This window comes from Myotis lucifugus, unplaced genomic scaffold, assembly GCF_000147115.1.
Source record: "Myotis lucifugus unplaced genomic scaffold, Myoluc2.0 scaffold_377, whole genome shotgun sequence".
Lineage (NCBI taxonomy): Eukaryota > Metazoa > Chordata > Mammalia > Chiroptera > Vespertilionidae > Myotis > Myotis lucifugus.
Genome location: NW_005871425.1, coordinates 723,649 through 742,515, shown reverse-complemented (window position 1 = coordinate 742,515; position 18,867 = coordinate 723,649). Strand labels below are relative to the sequence as shown.

The window sequence follows — 18,867 nt, the reverse complement described above, 5'->3', positions numbered from 1 at the left end:
TTCACTCCCAGCCAAATTTTTAGCTCAGAGTCAGCTTCTCAGAGAAACTGACCTAAGAAGCTAAGCTCCCTGCAAGGGAAAAGACACGTCTTCCTCTCCCTTTCTCCCATCCTACCACCTTGGATGAACCTAAGGTGAGGATGTGATGGGCAGAGCTCCCACAGCCAGGCCGAGTCCTGAGGTGCAGGTGGCACCCAGGGAGAGCAGAGCTGAAAAGGCCCGAGCCCCTGTTGACCTTGCAGTCACCATAGCAGCCCCGACTGCCTACATGCGGTGCAGACCTCTTTTCGGGGATACAGGAAAGCCTTGTGAGCTTTTTGGGTCTTGTAACTTGAAGCTAAACAAAATCCTAATTGATATACCCCCTTATTTACCAGCTGTGTGTACTTGGGAAAATTATTAACTCTCTCTGGGCCTTCCCTCCCCTAACTCAAAAGATGTTTGAGAGAATGAACAGACCAATTCTTCCCAACCAGCCCCAGACCCCATATCCTCCAGGGAATTGTCTTAATTAATTAAAGAAAAGGTGGTGATTTCTTTCCCTTAAGTTATCAACTCTCAGAATTCAGTTTTCAACATCATTCCATTCAATGGAACGCAAGTATATCCCTAAGTGGTCAAAGCATGCCTTTCAGACTTTTTTTGTACAGGTGTTGGTACTGGTCATACATAGGCTGTTAAATTAAAACACACACACACACACACACACACACACACAAGTCTAAAACTATGGGAGACTGAGAAATAATACAGCATGCCTTCATACCAGATACCCAAAATAAAACATCTGGAGCAGAAGATATCAACAGCCAGAATTAATAAAACAGGCCTTAGTGAGGCAAATGCTAAATGTAACATACATTCTGTTTTTAAATGTAAAGTCCCAAAGAAAGGCCTGAAGATTCTGCTAGGAATGGCTTCTATGAAATAGCCAGGAAACTAAGACAGAGGAACCTCGCAGATGCACAAGCCTGAATGAAGACAATGTAATGGAGGTGTAATAGAGAAAGAGATATAAGAATTATAAGTCACCAAAATTAAAGGTAACAAAAGCAAAAATAAACAAGTGGGACTATGTCAAACTAAAAAGCTTCTGCACAGCAAAGGAAACCATCAACAAAATTAAAAGGCAGCCTACCAAATGGGAGAAAATATTTATAGATCATGTATTTGATAAGGGGCAACATCCAAAATATATAAAGAACAGTCAACAGCAAAAAAAAAAAAAAAAAGCCCCTAAACCCACACCAAACAAGCTGACTAAAAAATGGGCAGAGGATCTGAACAGGCAGTTTTCTAAAGACAGATGGCCAACTATGCAGAAACAGGTGCTCAACTTCACTTGGCTGGTATCAAAAAGAGAAGAAATAACAAGCATTGGCAAAGATGTGGAGAAAAGGGAACCCTTGTGCCCTGTTGGTGGGAATGTAAATGGGTGCAGCCACTATGGAAAACAGTATGAAGGATCTTCAAAAAATTAAAAACTGAACAACCATATGATCCAGCATTTCTACTTCCGGGTATTTATCCAAAGGAAACAAAAACATTAACTTGAAAACACAGCTGCACCCCCATGTGCATGATAACATTATTTACAATAGCCAAGGCGCGGAAACTACATAAGTGTCCATCATAAATGTAAACTGTGGTGTGCATGTGTGTGTGTGTGTGTGTGTGTGTGTGTGTATACACAAAATTCGTGCATGGGTGGGGGGTCCCCTCACCTCAGCCCAGTCTGCACCCTCTCTAATCCAGGACCCCTTGGGAGATGTCCGACTGCTGGTTTAGGCCCGATCCTGGGGATCGGGCCTAAACCAGCAATTGGGACATCCCTCTCACAATCCTGGACTGCTAGCTCCTAATCGTTCACCTGCCTGCCTGCCTGGTCGCCCCTAACTGTCCCCCCCTGCTTGCCTGATTGCCCCTCACTGCTTCTGCGTGCTGGCCTGATCACCCCTAACTGCACCCCCTGCCAGCCTGGTCTCCCCCAACTGCACCTCCCCCTGCCAGTCTGGTTGCCCCCAACTGCCCCCTCTGCAAGCCTGGTAGCCTTTTACTGCCCCCCCCTGCTGGCCTGGTCGCCCCTCACAGCCTGCTGTTCAGTTGTTTGGTCATCCCTCACTAACCTCCCTGCCGGCGTGGTCGCCCCATGCAGCCTGCTGTTCAGTTGTTTGATCGTCCCTCATTAACCCCCCTGCCAGCCTGGTCGTAGGCAGCCATCTTGTGAGGGCGTGAGGGTTAATTTGCATATTACCTCTTTATTATATAGAATACCTATACATATAGATATATATATACACACACATATACATAACATGGAGTATTATTCAACCATAAAAGAAGGAAATCCTAGCATCTGTGAAAGATCTTAATGGTATTATGCTAAGCGAAATATGTCAGACAGAGAAAGACAAATATTTGTGATCTCACTTATATGTGGAATCTTAAAAAGAAACCTGAAGTCACAGATGAAAAGAAGAGATTTGTGGTTGCCAGAGGTGGAGATAGGGGGTGGGCGAAATGGGTGATGGTGGTCAAAATGTACAAATCTCCAATAAATAAATTCTGAGGATGTTAGAAAAAGAAATTATAAATCAAGAACTATTGTCCAGCCAGTATGGCTCAGTGGTTGAGCATAGACCCATGAACTAAGAGTTCACTGGTTCGATTCCCGGTCAGGGCACATGCCCAGGTTGCAGGCTCAATCCCCAGTTGGGGGCATGAAGGAGGCAGCCGATCAATGTCTTTCTCTCATTGATGTTTCTATCTCTCTATCCTTCTCCCTTTATCTCTCTCTAAAATCAATTAAAATGTATTAAAAAAAAAGAATTTTTAAGATGATATTAAAGATGGCAGGATAATGGCAACGAGGAACTTTCAATATTTATGCCAACACCTAACATATAGTAGGCCCTTAATAAAAAGAAACAAAGTCAGCAGACAGTAATCAGACAATGGAGAAATTAATTAGTGAGCTGGAAAATAAATGGAGAATCAAATCCAAAATATGGAATTAAGCAAATAGATGAAAACAAAAGTGCCTGGTAGACTTTGAAAAACAGGAATATCCAACCTGAGAATAATAAGGGTGCCAAGATAAAAAACAAAACCACCACCAAGAAAGCCAACAAGGATCATTAAGGAAGCACTTGAAGAAAAATCTCCAGGATTGAAAAACTTTGATCAAGACCTTAACTACTCATAGAACAGCTTCCAAGATAATCCCCACAGGAAAGACGCCCAGACAATCCTTTCTCAGGAGATACACCATTAGTTGCCTTCACAGTGTTGTTGCCACGCAACACTGTCCTTCCCTCCTGCTCAATACAGGAACCTGCATTGTGTTCATGACAGCGATGAGCTCCCATGCAGAGGGTATTCTGACATGGTTCTGGCCGTGAAAAATACACACAAATTGAGGCTTCCAAGAAAGTTCTTTTTGAGAGACCATTTCAGTGGCTCACACATTGCCTTTCCTCTTCCCTCTTTCTTCCTGCCTTGGTGGCCGTCACAATGTCTGGAACTGGAGGAGCTGTTTTGTGAGCACCAGGGAGAGAGCCACCATGTGAGCCCGCCAGGGCAGACAGACTAGAAGGCACTGGGCCGCTGTGGCCCGGCCTGCAGGTCTCTCCGCTTCCTGCTGTGTGCCCAAGACACGGGTTTCCTGCTACAACCGCCCAATGCAACCCGCAGTTGATCTAGTTGTCACTTTCCTTTCTAGTTACTGAGACAAGGAAGGAGCAGTATAGGCAACAGAAAGGAACCATTCCACCTCAAGGCTGAGGTGCTAATAAGAGTGGGTGCAGAATCAGGGATAAGTGTGCAGCACCAAGCACAGAGGAAGCAGGTGACAAAGCTGTTGCTTCCTTTCGCCCCCCCCCCAACCCACCCCTCCACTCACTGTCACAGGGGGTGCTATTTCAGACACACAGGAAAGTGATTTCTAGAAGGTTATCTTGCCGTTTCTTTCTGTTTAAAAGCAGAAGCAAGGCTTGAGAAAACGAACGCGATGGTGTTAAGTAAATTACTGACCACAGCCTAAAGGTCCGGAGGCAGGAGAAGGGACTGAAACAAAGAGGAAGTGACGGAAAGGAAACGACTAAGATCACTGAGGAGAAAACGGTGCAGGAGGTGCTGTGCTCTCGGTTATCAGATGTGAGGCAGGTTCTTTTATTTTATTTTATTTTATTTTATTTATTTTATTTTATTTTATTTTATTTATTTTATTTTATTTTATTTTATTTTATTTTATTTTATTTTATTGATTTTTTTACAGAGGAAGGGAGAGAGATAGAGAGTTAGAAACATCGATGAGAGAGAACCATCGATCAGCTGCCTCCTGCACACCCCCTACTGGGGATGTGCCCGCAACCCAGGTACATGCCCCTGACCGGAATCGAACCTGGGACGCCTCAGTCCGCAGGCCGATGCTCTATCCACTGAGCCAAACCGGCTTTGGCTGTGAGGCAGGTTCTAAGATGAAAAAAGGTAATTTCAGAAAATGTTTCCAGAAAACAAGATACAACAACAAGAGGGAGACAAGGGGGTGGAGAGAATTGGGGGCTGAACCCAAGGTCTCAAGACTCCATATCATCCAGAGAAAGCAGTCTTAGTTTTATTCATAAACATGAAAAATAATGGCAAAAGGAGTTTTTTAAATCTGCAGGGACATTTTGATAAATTTCATTGTGATCACACTTAAAATGACAAAAAGGATGCCCAGTCCTTTGTAATAGAAGGTACAGAATTGAAGAGAACAGGAAAAGAAGGGAAGTATAGAACAAAAAGGATAATGCAAACGAGACCCAACATATGTGCCAAAGTCCCCTACAAAGAGAAAAGTCCAAAACTGATGAAAAAATAATATAAAAATATATTAACTGGTTTACTAAAAAAAATTATTAAAAATCACAACTAGAAAGACAATCTAAAGTTAGCAAATATCTGCTAGTATATTGCAGGAATTTCATCAGATCTAAGTTTAAAAATAGATGTTAGCATATACAGCATTAAGAGATGAACAAAGGTATTAATAAGTCATACAAGTGATGAAATCAATCACACTGAATTTATATGTCCCGAGACACACAACTGAAATGTTATTTTGGGTGTGTTCAATAGCTTTGGAGTATGTTTGGAGATTATGTTCCCTTTTGTTCCAAAATTCTGTAATGTAAGAGAAAACCCAGCTGGAATATATATAGACACAAGGACACAAAGAAACACTCAAACAGGAAGGAGAATTCTGGAAAATGCACATTCTCAAGTCATTATGTGATCATTTTAGAAATAAATCAAAGCATAATGATACAGCCAATCACACAAAACCATTTAAGCAGTCTTTTGAACAAAAATTGAGATGAATTAGAGCTAAACAAAGAATGTATAAGAATATTTATCTCAAACATGGACAGTACCTGAATTTATGAAAAACCGTTAAAAAACTGCCTGTCAAAATGAGTGTATATAGCGCTATAAAAATCTATTTTATATACCAAAAAAATTAATAGTCAATGAAAAGGTAACAGAACAGGATAAATATTTTGGACATATGTAAATAAATATAGGGTGCCCCCAAAAATATATATATACACACATTTTGAATAATTATAAAGGCAGTGTTTATTAAAATATATTTCATTTTCAATATTGAGCTACCATCTTTAAAGTGTGTATACATATTTTGGGACACCCTGAATATAAAACAGAGATAAGAATTTGAGGGGTCCCTGTGGCCCTTGAGACAGCCCTTAAGATACTACGGAGAACCTCAGTGGCTCTTTGGAGCACAGTTTGAAAACCACAGCCCTGGGTGGGCTGTGAGACCAATGCCTTTGTGATCGTCATCGATTGCTTAATACGAGGGAAGAACCCAGGACAGACAACCTTGGTGCCGACATGCCAGAGCTCACAGGTAGAGTCAGGGCATGACCTCTGGGATCAAAAGTCCAAATTGGAGACGAAAGTCCTGGGGGAGGCACCTTAGTTGTCATGGTGATGGGTGGAAGGCAGCAGCGTTGAGGGGACGGTGAAGTACTGTAACAGGTGGTGATATAAGTCTCCATATCCATGGACTCCTGGGAGGAAGGAATCAGACATTACAATATCACAGAAACGCTGAGATTCTGCAGAACATCTGTCTTCTTACAGTATCCCGAGCCTCCTAAGGACCACCGCACGGAAAAAAGAGGTCACGGCCCTGTAGCTGGCCACTCTTCCACAACAAGGACCCCGAAGGGAGAACTGGCAAAGGAGGGGGTGATGCAAAGTGTAAGCTTTGAAGGAGGGCCCCACACTCTACCCGCTGGGTAACTTCGGACCCGCACAGAAGCTCTCTGGGCCTCAGACTCCTGGTCTGTGACCTGAGAATACAAACAGTACCTACCCTCATGGCGTCGTTAGCATGAAACATACGTAAAGGCGTGTGCTGTGTTCAACCCCTGGGAAGCACTCCGTACATTTCACAAATCTGATAACACACAAGAGTAAACAAAATCACACGTAACCCTCAAATCCAACTAGTGGAGTTTAGTTAAGCTCTTCCACATTAACACAAATACATGGAATTCTCGAGGAAGTGTAGAGGGAATAATGTAAAAGGGAAGAAGACACCAGAATGCATACACTATGGACTGCAACGCCTACGTAAAGGCACGGAATGAGAAGAGTTCAGAGACAACTGCCGTGGCTCCTTTTAGAAACGAGTGGGTACACAATGAAGCGGCTCACGGGCTCGGCTCCTCCTCGGTGACCAGGAGTCCCGCACAAACAGGTAACTGAGCGAACTGGAAAAATCCAGGTGCTGCCATGATCAAGAAATGAGCAGAGCACCTTGTCCTCCGCCCTCTGAAGGGGGGAAGCCTGGAGCTCACAGGTGATCACAGCTCTACCTGGGACACCCGGGCGCTAGTCCAGCTGTCATCAGACCTGCATGGCCCGGCAATGCTGCTTTACAATTAAAGTCTGAACGGCCTCGCTGCCCCCGAACACCCCACACACCCCAAGTCACACCCAGGTTCATCATGGTCTGACCCCTGGGTTCGCTGGCCACAGGGCTTCCCTTCCACGCAGGGTGATCAATAGAAGAGATGGCAGGGGTTGATGAGAGAATGGCAACAATAAAGTCTGAACGTGTAATTAGGCCTCTACAGGTGGCTCTTTGGCCAAAGGAAGACGGCGGCGGGTGTGTTAAAGGAGCAGCATGTCAGAAAAGTGGGGTCATGTCTGACAATCTGGACAGACTGCTCAGAAGGAAGCGGAAGGGGGAGGGGGGGCAAGGCAATGATGGGGACGTCTCCCATCCTCAGCAGGACGGCACTTCTGCGTCTGAACACAGTAAAGTCCTCCACAGGCCGAGGGCGTCCCCACGCAGCACAAAGTAAGTAACGCACTGGGGATCCCAATCTTCTCCCCCTTCCTCCTCAGGGGAAAGGCTGTTACTGGCTGGGTCAACTCCCAGGCGATCCTTTGAGATGGAGACAGAAAGCTAGCAGAAGCTGGAGAGAACAGAGAGAGATGGATGGGGGGCACAGGGTGGGGTGGGGACAGGGGACAGGAAGACTGAGGGCTGAGAGGGTTGGGGAAGGATTAGGGATAAAAGGCTCCAAAACTCCTTTGAGATCCGAGAGACTAGGAGAGGGGAGAGAGAGAGAGGGAACTTCCCTTTGTGTTTTGTGTTATAAACTGGAGACTCTAAGACTCTTTGGAGATATGCAAGCAAAACCTGAATTTACTTTTTCATTATATTGGGCTAATGGACTGTGCTTCTTGGAACAGAACACTACCCTTAGACAGGACCCCACGGAGCGTAAGATCTGGGTTACACTCATGCCAAACCCATCTCTCCTTCATAGAGAAAGGTATGGAGGGGGAGAGAGAACAGGATGGAGTTTAGGATAAAGAAAAGGAAATCACCATGTTTTGTGATATACACAAGAATTTTTAAGGCAACAGCTGAGATGAAATGTACGTGTGCTAGAATGCTGGGCAGTGGAGAGTGAGCTCTGTCCTGCAGCTGACCTCTCATTTGCAGATACTGAACTTTTCCAAGTAGGAAACAAGTAACTGAACAAATCCAGGGGCTCACAGAATGGACAATCTGAGCCTCCCCATGAAATGTTAGAAGGTGGACCCAGGACAGCCGGCCCTCTCACCCCACCTGAGTGAATGCAAATTGCTACCCCCACTCTTGCTGCCCCCTCTCCCCTGGACCAAGCATTCACTGCTCCTTAGCTCTAATCTTAAAAGCACCCATCATTGTTCGCATCAAATGGTATGTGAAAGCTTTAAAAACGGCTACGACTGAAAGCGCACTGAACAAAAACTAGCATTCTTATAAGATCTGCCTGGGCACAAAGGCAATGAAAGAAACCACAACAGGAAAAATCTGAAATATGAAACTGCAGAGAAACTTAAAACATCCTATATAATAAAAGGCTCACATGCAAATAGACTGAATGGCGGAACAACCAGAACAATCGAACAACCAGAACAATCGAACAACCAGTTGCTATGACATGCATTGGCCACCAGGGGGCATGTGCAGAACATGGCAAGCACCGGCCGTGGCAGGATGATGGAGCAGGTGAGCGGGGGCACCGGTCGCTGTCATTGGGGTGAGCCTCTGGTGGTTACTGAAAATTCTTTGCTCCCGCATGCCATGGTCCTGCCCGGTGCTTGCACCTGCTGCAGGGGCCGGCCCCGCTAGCACCCGCAGCCAGCGCCGGAGCCGCCGCTTGCACCCACTGCTGGTGCCCAGTGCCAGTCCTGATCGCTCAGCACCATTAGTGGGTATGAGTGGTGTCTGCCGGCCCTGATCGACCCTCAGAGCTTCTCCACCTCCCCCTGCTCCTGAGAGGCAATCAGGGCAGCAGCCGCTGCTCTTACCTGCTGATAGTGCTGGCTCTGCTCACACCCACTGCTGGTGCTGGCCCCAATTGCTCCGCGCCATCAGCAGGTGCGAGTGGGGCTGGCGCAGTCAGTGCATGGGAGTGGTGGTGGCAGGAGCAGGGCTGCCTGCAGACAGGGGAGCGGGGACCACAGCAGGAGGAGCCAGCAGGAGTGTGGAGGGTGGGCCAAAACCCGCTCCTGTGTCCACCTCAGCCACATGGCCCACAGTTCCTTTCAAGGTGCACGAATTCGTGCACTGGGCCCCTAGTGTCTACATAAACATGGAACAGAAAGCAATAACAGATAAAAAGCATGACAAAGGCCTAAAATCCTCAAAATCTAAAAGCACACGTATACAATGATTAACATGACCCTCCCCCTTGCTCCCAAGAGAAAAGGATTAAAATATGAACTGTATTTTTTAAAAATATATTTTTATTGACTTTAGAGAGAGAGAAAGGAAGAGGGAGAACGAGAAACATCTATGAGGGAACCACTGATCAGCTGCCTCTTGCATGCCCCCTACTGGAGATCAGGACTGCAATCCAGGCATGTGCCCTGATGGGGAAATCAACCAGCCACCTCTCGGTACACAGGATGATGCTCAACGAACTGAGCCACACTGGCTAGGGTGAACTAGAAGTATTTTAAATAAATATTTAAAATGAGTCAATTTGAGCATAAGTAAAAGAAATTCTACCATGAGATTCACTTTTACCTAATGAGAACAATATGCTCATGTATAATGGATATATGGAAAACATACAAGATATGATCTATTTCCCTGATTTCAAGATGCGCCTTTTCCCAGTGTTAAAGTATCTCTTAAATCAGGATGGCCTCACAATTGCTCATGTCAGAATGTAATTGACAGCATTATTTTCTTTCGTAATGGTACTTAAAATAATGACTCATCTTAAATCCAGTAAAATCTTCAGTACTTTAGGTTCAACATATTATGATACATCAAACCGTTAGCAGGGGTTCTCGCTGGATGGTGGAATAATGGGGAATTTCTGCCTTTTTTCCCATCTGTTCCCATGTATTCCCAGTCTTCTACAATGAGTATGAACTTCTTTTATCACCAGGGGGTAAACAAAACCATACCTGTTTCTACTCCTGGTTTTGTCACTTCGTAGACGTGTAGTCCTAAGTAAGATATTTATGCTCTCCCTACCTGTTTCCTTATCCCCAAGATGGAATTAATAACTTCTCTGCCTACTGCACAAGGTGTGTGGGCAAATGCTTTGCAAAATGTAAAGTGCCTATTCGACGTGTGATTTAAATATTGACACACGTATGACATCCACTAACGTGTGACATCTGTTAATGTATTAGTGGGATGTCTTATTCTTTCTCAATGCCTGTTCGTTATCTTTGATGTCAGTCTATATAGCTTTATACTGTAAAATGGTGTTTTCCAATATTTTACTGTTTGAATGTGATATAATTTGATTTCAAAGGCTCTTTCCTCAGCCTTATTTCCACGCAGGAACAAACAGAATCTGGAAATAATATTCCGTTCGGCACCACGAAGGTCTGCACACTGACCAGGCCATGACACACACCTGTCCGCCCGGCTCCCAAGCCCCGCGGAACCACACAGAATGCTGCTACCCAATCACGGCCACACCCGGGGCTAACGAGGGGCACCAGTACCATTCTCTCTGTTTAATTAAAATGAATAAAACTGCTGTGGGAAATCTGGTCATCTACCTTGACTGGTCCATCACTGAGGTGGGGCTCGGGATCTCTGGGTCTGGGCTCCTCAGATTCATACAAGCCAGGGTCACCTTCTCGGCCGAGCCCAGTGCATCCCTGCGACTGAATAGAGCTGCTCTTCATTTTGTTTTGTTTTGTTAATCCTCACCCAAGGATATTTTTTCCATTGATTTTTTTTTAGAGACAGTGGAAGGGAGGGAGGAAGTGGAGAAAGAGAAAGGAAGAGATGGAGAAGGAGAGAGGGAGGGAGAGAGAGAGAAACATTGATGTGCGACAGACACATCGATTGCTTGCCTCCTGAATCAAATCTGCAACTCAGGTACATGCCCTTGACTGGGAACTGAACCCGAGACCCTTTGGTGCACGGGCAGATGCTCTAACCATTGAGCAACCAGCCAGGGCAGGATGCTCTTTAACACGCTCCTCACCTAGGAACCTGCCAGCTGGTGGCGAGGTCCACAGAGGCAACTGATGAGCACATCCCCCCTCCCCTCCACTCCAGCCTGGCCACCAGTGTGGCCCTGCTCTAAGGCACAGGGGAGGGGTCTTGTCCCAGGCAGCAACATCACGAAACAACAAACCTTAGTGTGCCTGCCACTGGCCTCGCCTGGGTGTTTTATTAAAGAGCAGATGCATTCAGTGCGTCTGGGGCTGCCCTGAGACTGCATTTCTAACAAGGTCCCAGGTGATGCTGGTACCGCTGATTCACAGAGAGCGGGATCCTCGGGGTTGGTCTCCATGTTCAGCCCTCCCCAGCTCCCATCATGTGTGCCTCACGTGTGCTCCCTGTGCTGCCTAAGCCAGAGCCATCTGGGGAAGTTTCTTCAAATGCAGATGTACTCTACCCGGAGCTGTGCAAGGGGCCCCAGTCACACTTCCCTCAGGTGAGTTCTTATGGACACCACAGCTTGGGAACCGCTGGTGGAAAATTCTAAATGTCCTTGCAGGGTCATGCCACCGGGAGCTGTATGCTTGCCCTGGTGGCTCTGGACCAGGGGGTCCTCAAACTTTTTAAACAGGGGGCCAGTTCACTGTCCCTCAGACCGTTGGAGGGCCGGACTATAGTTTTTAAAAAAAAAACTATGAACAAATTCCTATGCACACTGCACATATCTTATTTTGAAGTAAAAAAAACAAAACGGGAACAAATACAATATTTGTATTTGCATGTGGCCCGCGGGCTGTAGTTTGAGGACCCCTGCTCTGGACCTTGGCAGAGAGGTTTTACTGAATTGCACCTGCATTAGGGATGCGGGAACACACGGTTCTCTTTCATGTTTACGGCCCAGATGCTGTGGAGGCGAGGACTCCCCACATTATCTACTCCCCTCCGTGACAATCTGTAGGAAAGATTTTTATTCAAGTCTGAAAAAGCTGGGTGTCTTCCAAGCAGCCAGCCTGGATAAGGGGGTAGTAGTTGTTTGTGCCTCTTAATATTTTGACAACTGGAAAACTCGGAGCCAAATGCCGGGCTCACTTTTGGCGATTACGCAGGTCCTTCTGACCTCTACCTCTGTGTGTTAACCATTTGTGGCTTAGGGGTCCTGTTCTGCTATGTTTCTCATCTCCCCAGTGTCTTAACTCCATTACTGTACCCTTTCTAGTGCACGGTACTCATCTATGTGGGGTAGGCGTCTGTGCTGTTCGCCAATATCCACTCATAGGAGGTGTGTCCTTGAACTTGGGTGTGGCCATGTGACTTGATTTGGCCAATGAAATGTCTGTTGTTGTGACTTGTGTCTCTTCCAGGTGGTGACCAATTAATTGCTGGTCCTCCACTCTTCAGCTCTTATTATATAGGAGAGCCAAAAGGTGGAAACAACCCAAGTGTTTATCACCAAGTGAATAGATTAACAAAATGCAGCACATGCATACAATGGAAGCAACAAAATAGAAGCAACCTGGGCCACACGGGAGATGGATGCCCTGGGAGTCAGGTGCCCACAGAGGGCCTGTGTGTATGAATAAACTCTTGTGTTAAGGGGCAACCTAAAGCCTCAGCCTGCCATGACCATATTGTATGCCATAGACCTCAAATCCTTTTGGGACAGAAGCTGATTTATAAATGCACAGGCAACACACGGAAGCAAACCCCTCCCCAAAGCATATTTGAGACAAAAGTTATTGACAGAAGGATCATTTACCAGCTACAGTGTTAATCTACTCCTGAGTTGTATGTATCGCAAATTCATTCTTGCTTCAAGTCTGACCACCAGTCTCTTTCAAAATCAGCATCCCTGAGTGTGTCTTAATATTCTGCTCCAATTGTTTAAATCGTGGTAACATATACCCAATATTTATCATTCTAATCATTTCTAAGTGTACAATTCAACGACATTAAATACATTCACACTGTTGTATAACCATCAGCACGATGTACACTCAAAACTTATTTTATCATCCTCAACAAAAATGCCATACCCATTACCCTCTATTCTATTTTCTGTCCCTATGGAATTTGCCTATTTGTCAGGTACCTCATGCAAGTGGCATTATGTAATACTAGAAGCCCAGTGCATAAAATTCGTGCACTCGGGGGTGGGCTGGGGAGGCAGTCCCTTAGCCAGGCCTGTGCCCTCTTGCAGTCCGGGAGCCCTCGGGGGATGTCCGACTGCCACCGAGGCAGGAGAGGCTCCTGCCACCACCGCTGCACTCACCAGCCATGAGCCTGGCTTCTGGCTGAGCAGCGCTCCCCTGTGGGAGCGCACTGACCACCAGGGGGGGCAGCTCCTGTGTTGAGCGGTCAATTTGCATATTAGCCTTTTATTAAATAGGATTTGTCCTGTATCTGGCTTATTTCAGTAAGTATGTTTTCAAGGTTTATCATCCATGTGGTAGCATACATCAAATTTCATACATTTTTATAGTTGAATAATATTCCATTGTATGTATGTACTGCATTTTGTTAATCTATTCACTTGTTGATAAACACTTGGGTTGTTTCCACCTTTTGGCTATCCTATGTAATAAAAGCCTAATATGCTAAGTGTCCGGTTGTCCAGTCAACAATCAAAGCATAGTATGCTAATGAAATGTGAAGGCCACTCAACCACTCGCTATGACGTGCACTGACTACCAGAGGGCAGAGAGTTGACCAGTTGAGCAGTCACTATGACGTGCACTGACCACCGGGAGCAGATGCTCTGATTAGGTTAGCTTGCTGCTGGGGTCTGGCCAATTGGGACTGAGTGAGACAGGCCGGACATGCCCTGGAGCCCTCCCACGATCCCTCCCCAGCTGGCCAACCGCCCGCGTCCCTCCCCGGCCCTGAGCGTGCACTGGTGGGGTCCCTCAGCCTGGCCTGTGCCCTCTCACAGTCCAGGACCCCTTGGAGGATGTTGGAGAGCTGGTTTCGGCCTGACAGCGGAACGACTGGTCACTATAACGTGCACTGACCACCAGGGGGCAGACACTCAACACAGGAGTTGCCCCCTGGTGGTCAGTGCACTCCCATAGGGGGAGCGCTGCTCAGCCAGAAGTCGGGCTCATGGCTGCTGAGTGCAGTGGCGGTGGCGGGAGCCTCTCCCACCTCCGTGGCAGCACTAAGGAAGTCCAACTGATGGCTTAAGTCCGCTCCCTGCCTAAGCCATCAGTTGGACATCCCCCAAGGGCTCCCAGACTGCAAGAGGGCACAGGCCGGGCTGAGGGATGCCCCCCCTCAAGTGCACGAATTTTGTGCACCAGGCCTCTAGTTGTAAATAATGCTGCACTGAACATAGCTATACAAATATCTGTTTGAGTCTCTGCTTTCAATTCTTTGGAATATGTCCCCCAGGAATGGAATAGCTGAGTCATATGGTAATTCTATGTTTAACCTTTGGAGAAACTGCCAAACTGTTTTTTCACTCTTCTCTGACTTTTAAATCAAAGGTCTCAACCAGACAACAGTTACATGAAATCCTCAACTGCACTTTCCAGGAAAATGCTGTTTGTGGACATCGCCCACTGTCCTATGCAATGGTTTCTACATAAACCCCCTTTCTCTGAAAATAAGAATTCCAGGGTGGGTCATGACTCAGGTATGGAGCTTGCAGCCCAATCTGAGGCTTGAATAGTCATTGTGGGTCCCATGCCCACACCCCTTGGAGACACCCTTTATCATTTCTAGTCACATCAGCCTGACTTCCAATGGCCAGTCTCTGGGCTACCCTTGGGCTGTCCATGCAAAATCAGGCCAGAAGCACCTGGGAATCATAGGCTTCTGCTTCCCTGCCCTCCAAGCACCTTTTACCCAATTACTGACAGGTGTGGGTGTATAAACGCCCCCCCGCCCCCCGCCAGCTCCCGTGCCCCCTGGGATCTTTCTGGGTCATGGGTTTTACACTGTTTCCCAGCTTCCACATGGGATTAAATGCAGCCACTTTATTGTGCTTCATTTTTTACAAATGGAAGGCAAGACCCTCTGCCAGCAGAAAAGGTTACAGCTCACTTTACTGCAATACCTGCTTGATTACGGTGGTCTGGAACCGAACCCGTAATGCCTCTGAGGTCTGCCTGTACCAGTTGCTCACTGTGGTCCCTGCCTAATACATCCCTATACTGACTTATGTCCTCCTTCACCTGCCTGGATCCCTTGCACCTGCCAAGCAACTGCTTGAACTCAAATTCTTGGCTTTGGGCTCTGTTTCTGAGGGAACCTAAACTAAGACAAAGCTCTTCCTAGCAACTTCCAGGACCTGTTTGCTTTCCATGTTTCTGTTCTTCTTTTCCCTGATTCTGAGGTTTTATTTACGTTTTATGATTATTTTAATGTAGGCTTTCTTGTTGTGTTATCTCAAAATCTATGCAGAATAAAGGACAGTGGAGCTGATTTTTAAAAGGCAAGCGCCATCACGTAATGTTATGATTAAAATACAAGATAAATGGTTCACAGAATATGATTCCAATTTTTAAAACTACATATGCACATATGTGTATGCAGAGGGCAAAAAGAACACAAAAGGAATGCATCAAAATGTTAACAGCGGTTACAGATGGTGTAACTTTCTTTTCTTAATACTTTATTTTACAAAGAACACAAAGCTCTAGTTTCCTTATCTATAAAATGGAAATAATCGTACCTACCTCGTGGAGTTGTGTTGATTGAAGTTACGTGTGATTGTAATGCAGGAATTAGCTGCATCCCATCTTCACACAATAATCACAGTATGTGCCTAATATGTACCCCAACAAAGGGTAGCAAGTGCGTTATTGCAGCAGCAATTCATGAGACAGTTTAAAAGGAAAGGTTGGAAATATAAAAATAAGCCCATACGTATATAGTGCTTTGTACTTTTTAAAGAACATTCATTATACGAGCTCACTGACCCTCACAAGAACACTACACAAGGGACCAGCTTAGGGGGAGGGGTGGGCAGGAGACAGGACTGATATTTACTGCACAGCTACACGGTGAGCACTGGCAGACAGCTCGGAGGAGGAGGATGGGGCCCCCAACACCTGCCCAAGCTGCAGAGGCAGGACCAACAGCTCCGACTCTGGACCCCCTGTCCAGTTCCCTTCTATTCCACGAGGCTCCATTATTATAACTGAGCCTCTTACACGCCCAGCCATCCAAGACATTCTCAGTTCCTAAGGCATTGCTGTTCACCAGCCTATCAACACACTCTGCTCCTTCCTAGCTCCTTGTCCAAGGGGAGTACCAGGGGGCATGTGTGTATGGGGGCGGATGGTCTCCCGTTAAAAGACACCACATAACTATTCAAGCGAAATAAAAACCCAGTACTTGCTATGTCAACACAGCAGATTCAAGGGGAATTCCACAGGGGAATTCCACAGCCACACTCACCAAGCGGTTTGCTCCCGGAGTCCTCCCTACATACAAATCCTGGGGCCGTCTTCTGAGATGAGGGACTTGGGGAATTCTGCTAAGGGAATTCTGCGAGGAGCGTGGGGTGGGGGAGAGGACCTGGAAGGGTCTTACTCCTCCTCTACCGCCTCAGGGCCCGTGTTCTGGTCATCATGGAGAATGCTGACAGTTTTTCTTGCCAGACCCCCAGTTATTGTGGTATCTTACTGGTCTGCAATGGGCAGGGCCGCCTGGGATGGGATGTGGGGGTAGGGTAGGGCTATGAGCCAGGCAGTTTAGGACAAAGCACTTCAGATGCAGCCTGTGCAGCCTGTCCCTAATCGCCCTGTCCTCTCCGCCTTGCCTCCTACTCACTCACTGAAGCCCTGGGCTTCTAGACTGACCTTGGGACCTCTCTCCTGACCAATCAGGCCCGAGGCTGATCTCTATGATACTTGTGCTCCTCCTCCTGGCAGAATGTCTACCTAAGGCAGCCATGTGTGGGAGCTTCAGGGAAGCCGCCTTGCCACCCGCCTCGCTGACAAGCTCTCTTGCTGGCACCGGGGCCATAGCCGCAGAGCGCCTGTCCCCCGTGATGCCGCCGTGAGCCTCGTTGCTGTTCCCAGTGCCTGGCATGGGAGCCACTCCCTTTCAGCGTAGCCTTTCAAAGCCCCCTCCTCTGCTCCAGCTCTTTTCTTTCTTCAAAATTTCCACAGCATCTTCCCCAACCCCCTTATCACTCGATTATGTTTCAAGGATGAATTATCTTTAGAAATGTGGTGCAGACACCCAACTTGTTCCTTCTGCGGGGAAGAAAGGCACAACTGACTGGAGCCATGCCACACTCTTGTTCAAAAACTTTCAGTGGCTCCCAACTGCCTCTAGATAAGTTCTAGCTCCTTAGTCTAACAGTAAAGAGACACCTCCATCCCGTTAGCTGGGAGGACTTCGTAGCCTGTTCTATAGACCAGCGGTGGCCAACAGGTGGTCCCTGGACCACTGGTGGTCTGTGAAGCATGAAAGGTTGGCGACCACTGCTATAGACCATGGGGTCCTTGAATGCAGTTCTTTCCTCCTTGAGGATGCAAAACCCAAACCGCACCTAACACCACGGGGTTAGCCCAAAGGCCACTTCTCCCCCAATTTTTCAGGGTAGGAAACCGTTTCCATTCTCATTAGCATGTTGCCTAACCTTCCATCTGGTATTCAATCTGATTTTCTCTGTAAACTTGAAGTCAAGGATGGACTCCCTTTTTATTTTTTGTTAATCCTCACCCGAGGATATTTTTCCATTGATTTTTAGAGATAGTGGAAGGGAGAGGGAGAGAAAGAAACATCGATGTGAGAGAGAGACACATCGACTGGTTGCCTCCTGCACGCAACGGGACTAGGGCGGGGAACCTGTAACCAAGGTACATGCCCTTGACCGGAATCGAACCCGGGACCCTTCGGCTTGCGGGCTGACGCTCTACCCACTGAGCCAAACCGGCCAGGGCCAGGACAGACTTTTTAAATGTGTGCTCCGTCCTCGCCTTGTGAGTGGCACTAACTCAATAAACGTTTATAGGTCTCAGCCCCAATTTGTAAGCTTTCTCCCTAAAGTTTCACGAGCTCGAGCAATGTCTTCTTAACTAGACTGAGCATCTCCCAGAGCAGAGCGTCTCCAATTTAAGGATCATTCGAGTCCCCTGGGTCCTTTGTGAATTGCGGATTCTGACTCTGGGAGGGCCGAGGAGGGGCCGAGACTCTGCACTTATAACAGGCTCCTAGGTGATGCGAATGCAGCTGGACCACATTTAGAGAAGCCGGGAAGCGATACCACCTGTGGGTCAGGTAACAGCTCACACCTGTGCGGCGGCAGCGCTGCGGCTGAACCGGAGGTGGAGAAGCGCTGGTCCCCCCCTTCCAAACGCCCCGCCAGGAACGATGCCAGCGAGTCCTCCCGCGCCTCCGCCCTCCCGCGCGGCTCACGTACCGATAGTGGACACCACGGTGCCCACGAAGTAGAAGGCGCCGGTGAAGTCCCAGCGCGGGCGGGTGTGGTCCACGCGGATGCCGGCCTCGGTGGCCTCCTCGTAGTGGCGGAGGAAGCCGCGCAGCTCGTCGCGGCTCAGGTTGTGGCGGCGGCTGAAGTTGGCCAGGCGCTCCTCCCAGCGCTGCTTGGCCTGGCGCTCGTGCGCCAGCTCCAGGGCCGAGAAGACGGCCGCGTCGCCCAGCAGGTAGAGCACGATGAGCGCGGCGAGTAGCAAGAAGCGCGCGTTGTCCTCGTTCACGTGGCGCGGGGCCGCAGCCTGCAGTCGCAGCTCACGGCAGGCACTGGACTGGCACACAGGGGGGACAACGCGACTGCTTGGCTGGATTAACGAAAGAACCCATTTTGCCCGCTCCCGAGAGCTCTTATTGTAACAACTGCTCGGACTAGAATTGACTATTAGATAGTATCATTCGGAAGGCAATCCTTGAGAAGA

General features: G+C 47.5%; 1 protein-coding gene across 1 annotated transcript in view; it reads right to left on the bottom strand.

Moving 5' to 3' along the window:
* KCNK13 (potassium two pore domain channel subfamily K member 13) overlaps nt 1-18,867 on the bottom strand; it is a 72,681-nt gene that overhangs the window by 53,327 nt on the left and 487 nt on the right. Inside the window, exon 2 of the mRNA XM_023765114.1 lies at nt 18,375-18,720. Within this exon, the coding sequence (XP_023620882.1) occupies nt 18,375-18,720 (346 nt within the window). The remainder of the gene's footprint in view (nt 1-18,374; nt 18,721-18,867) is intronic.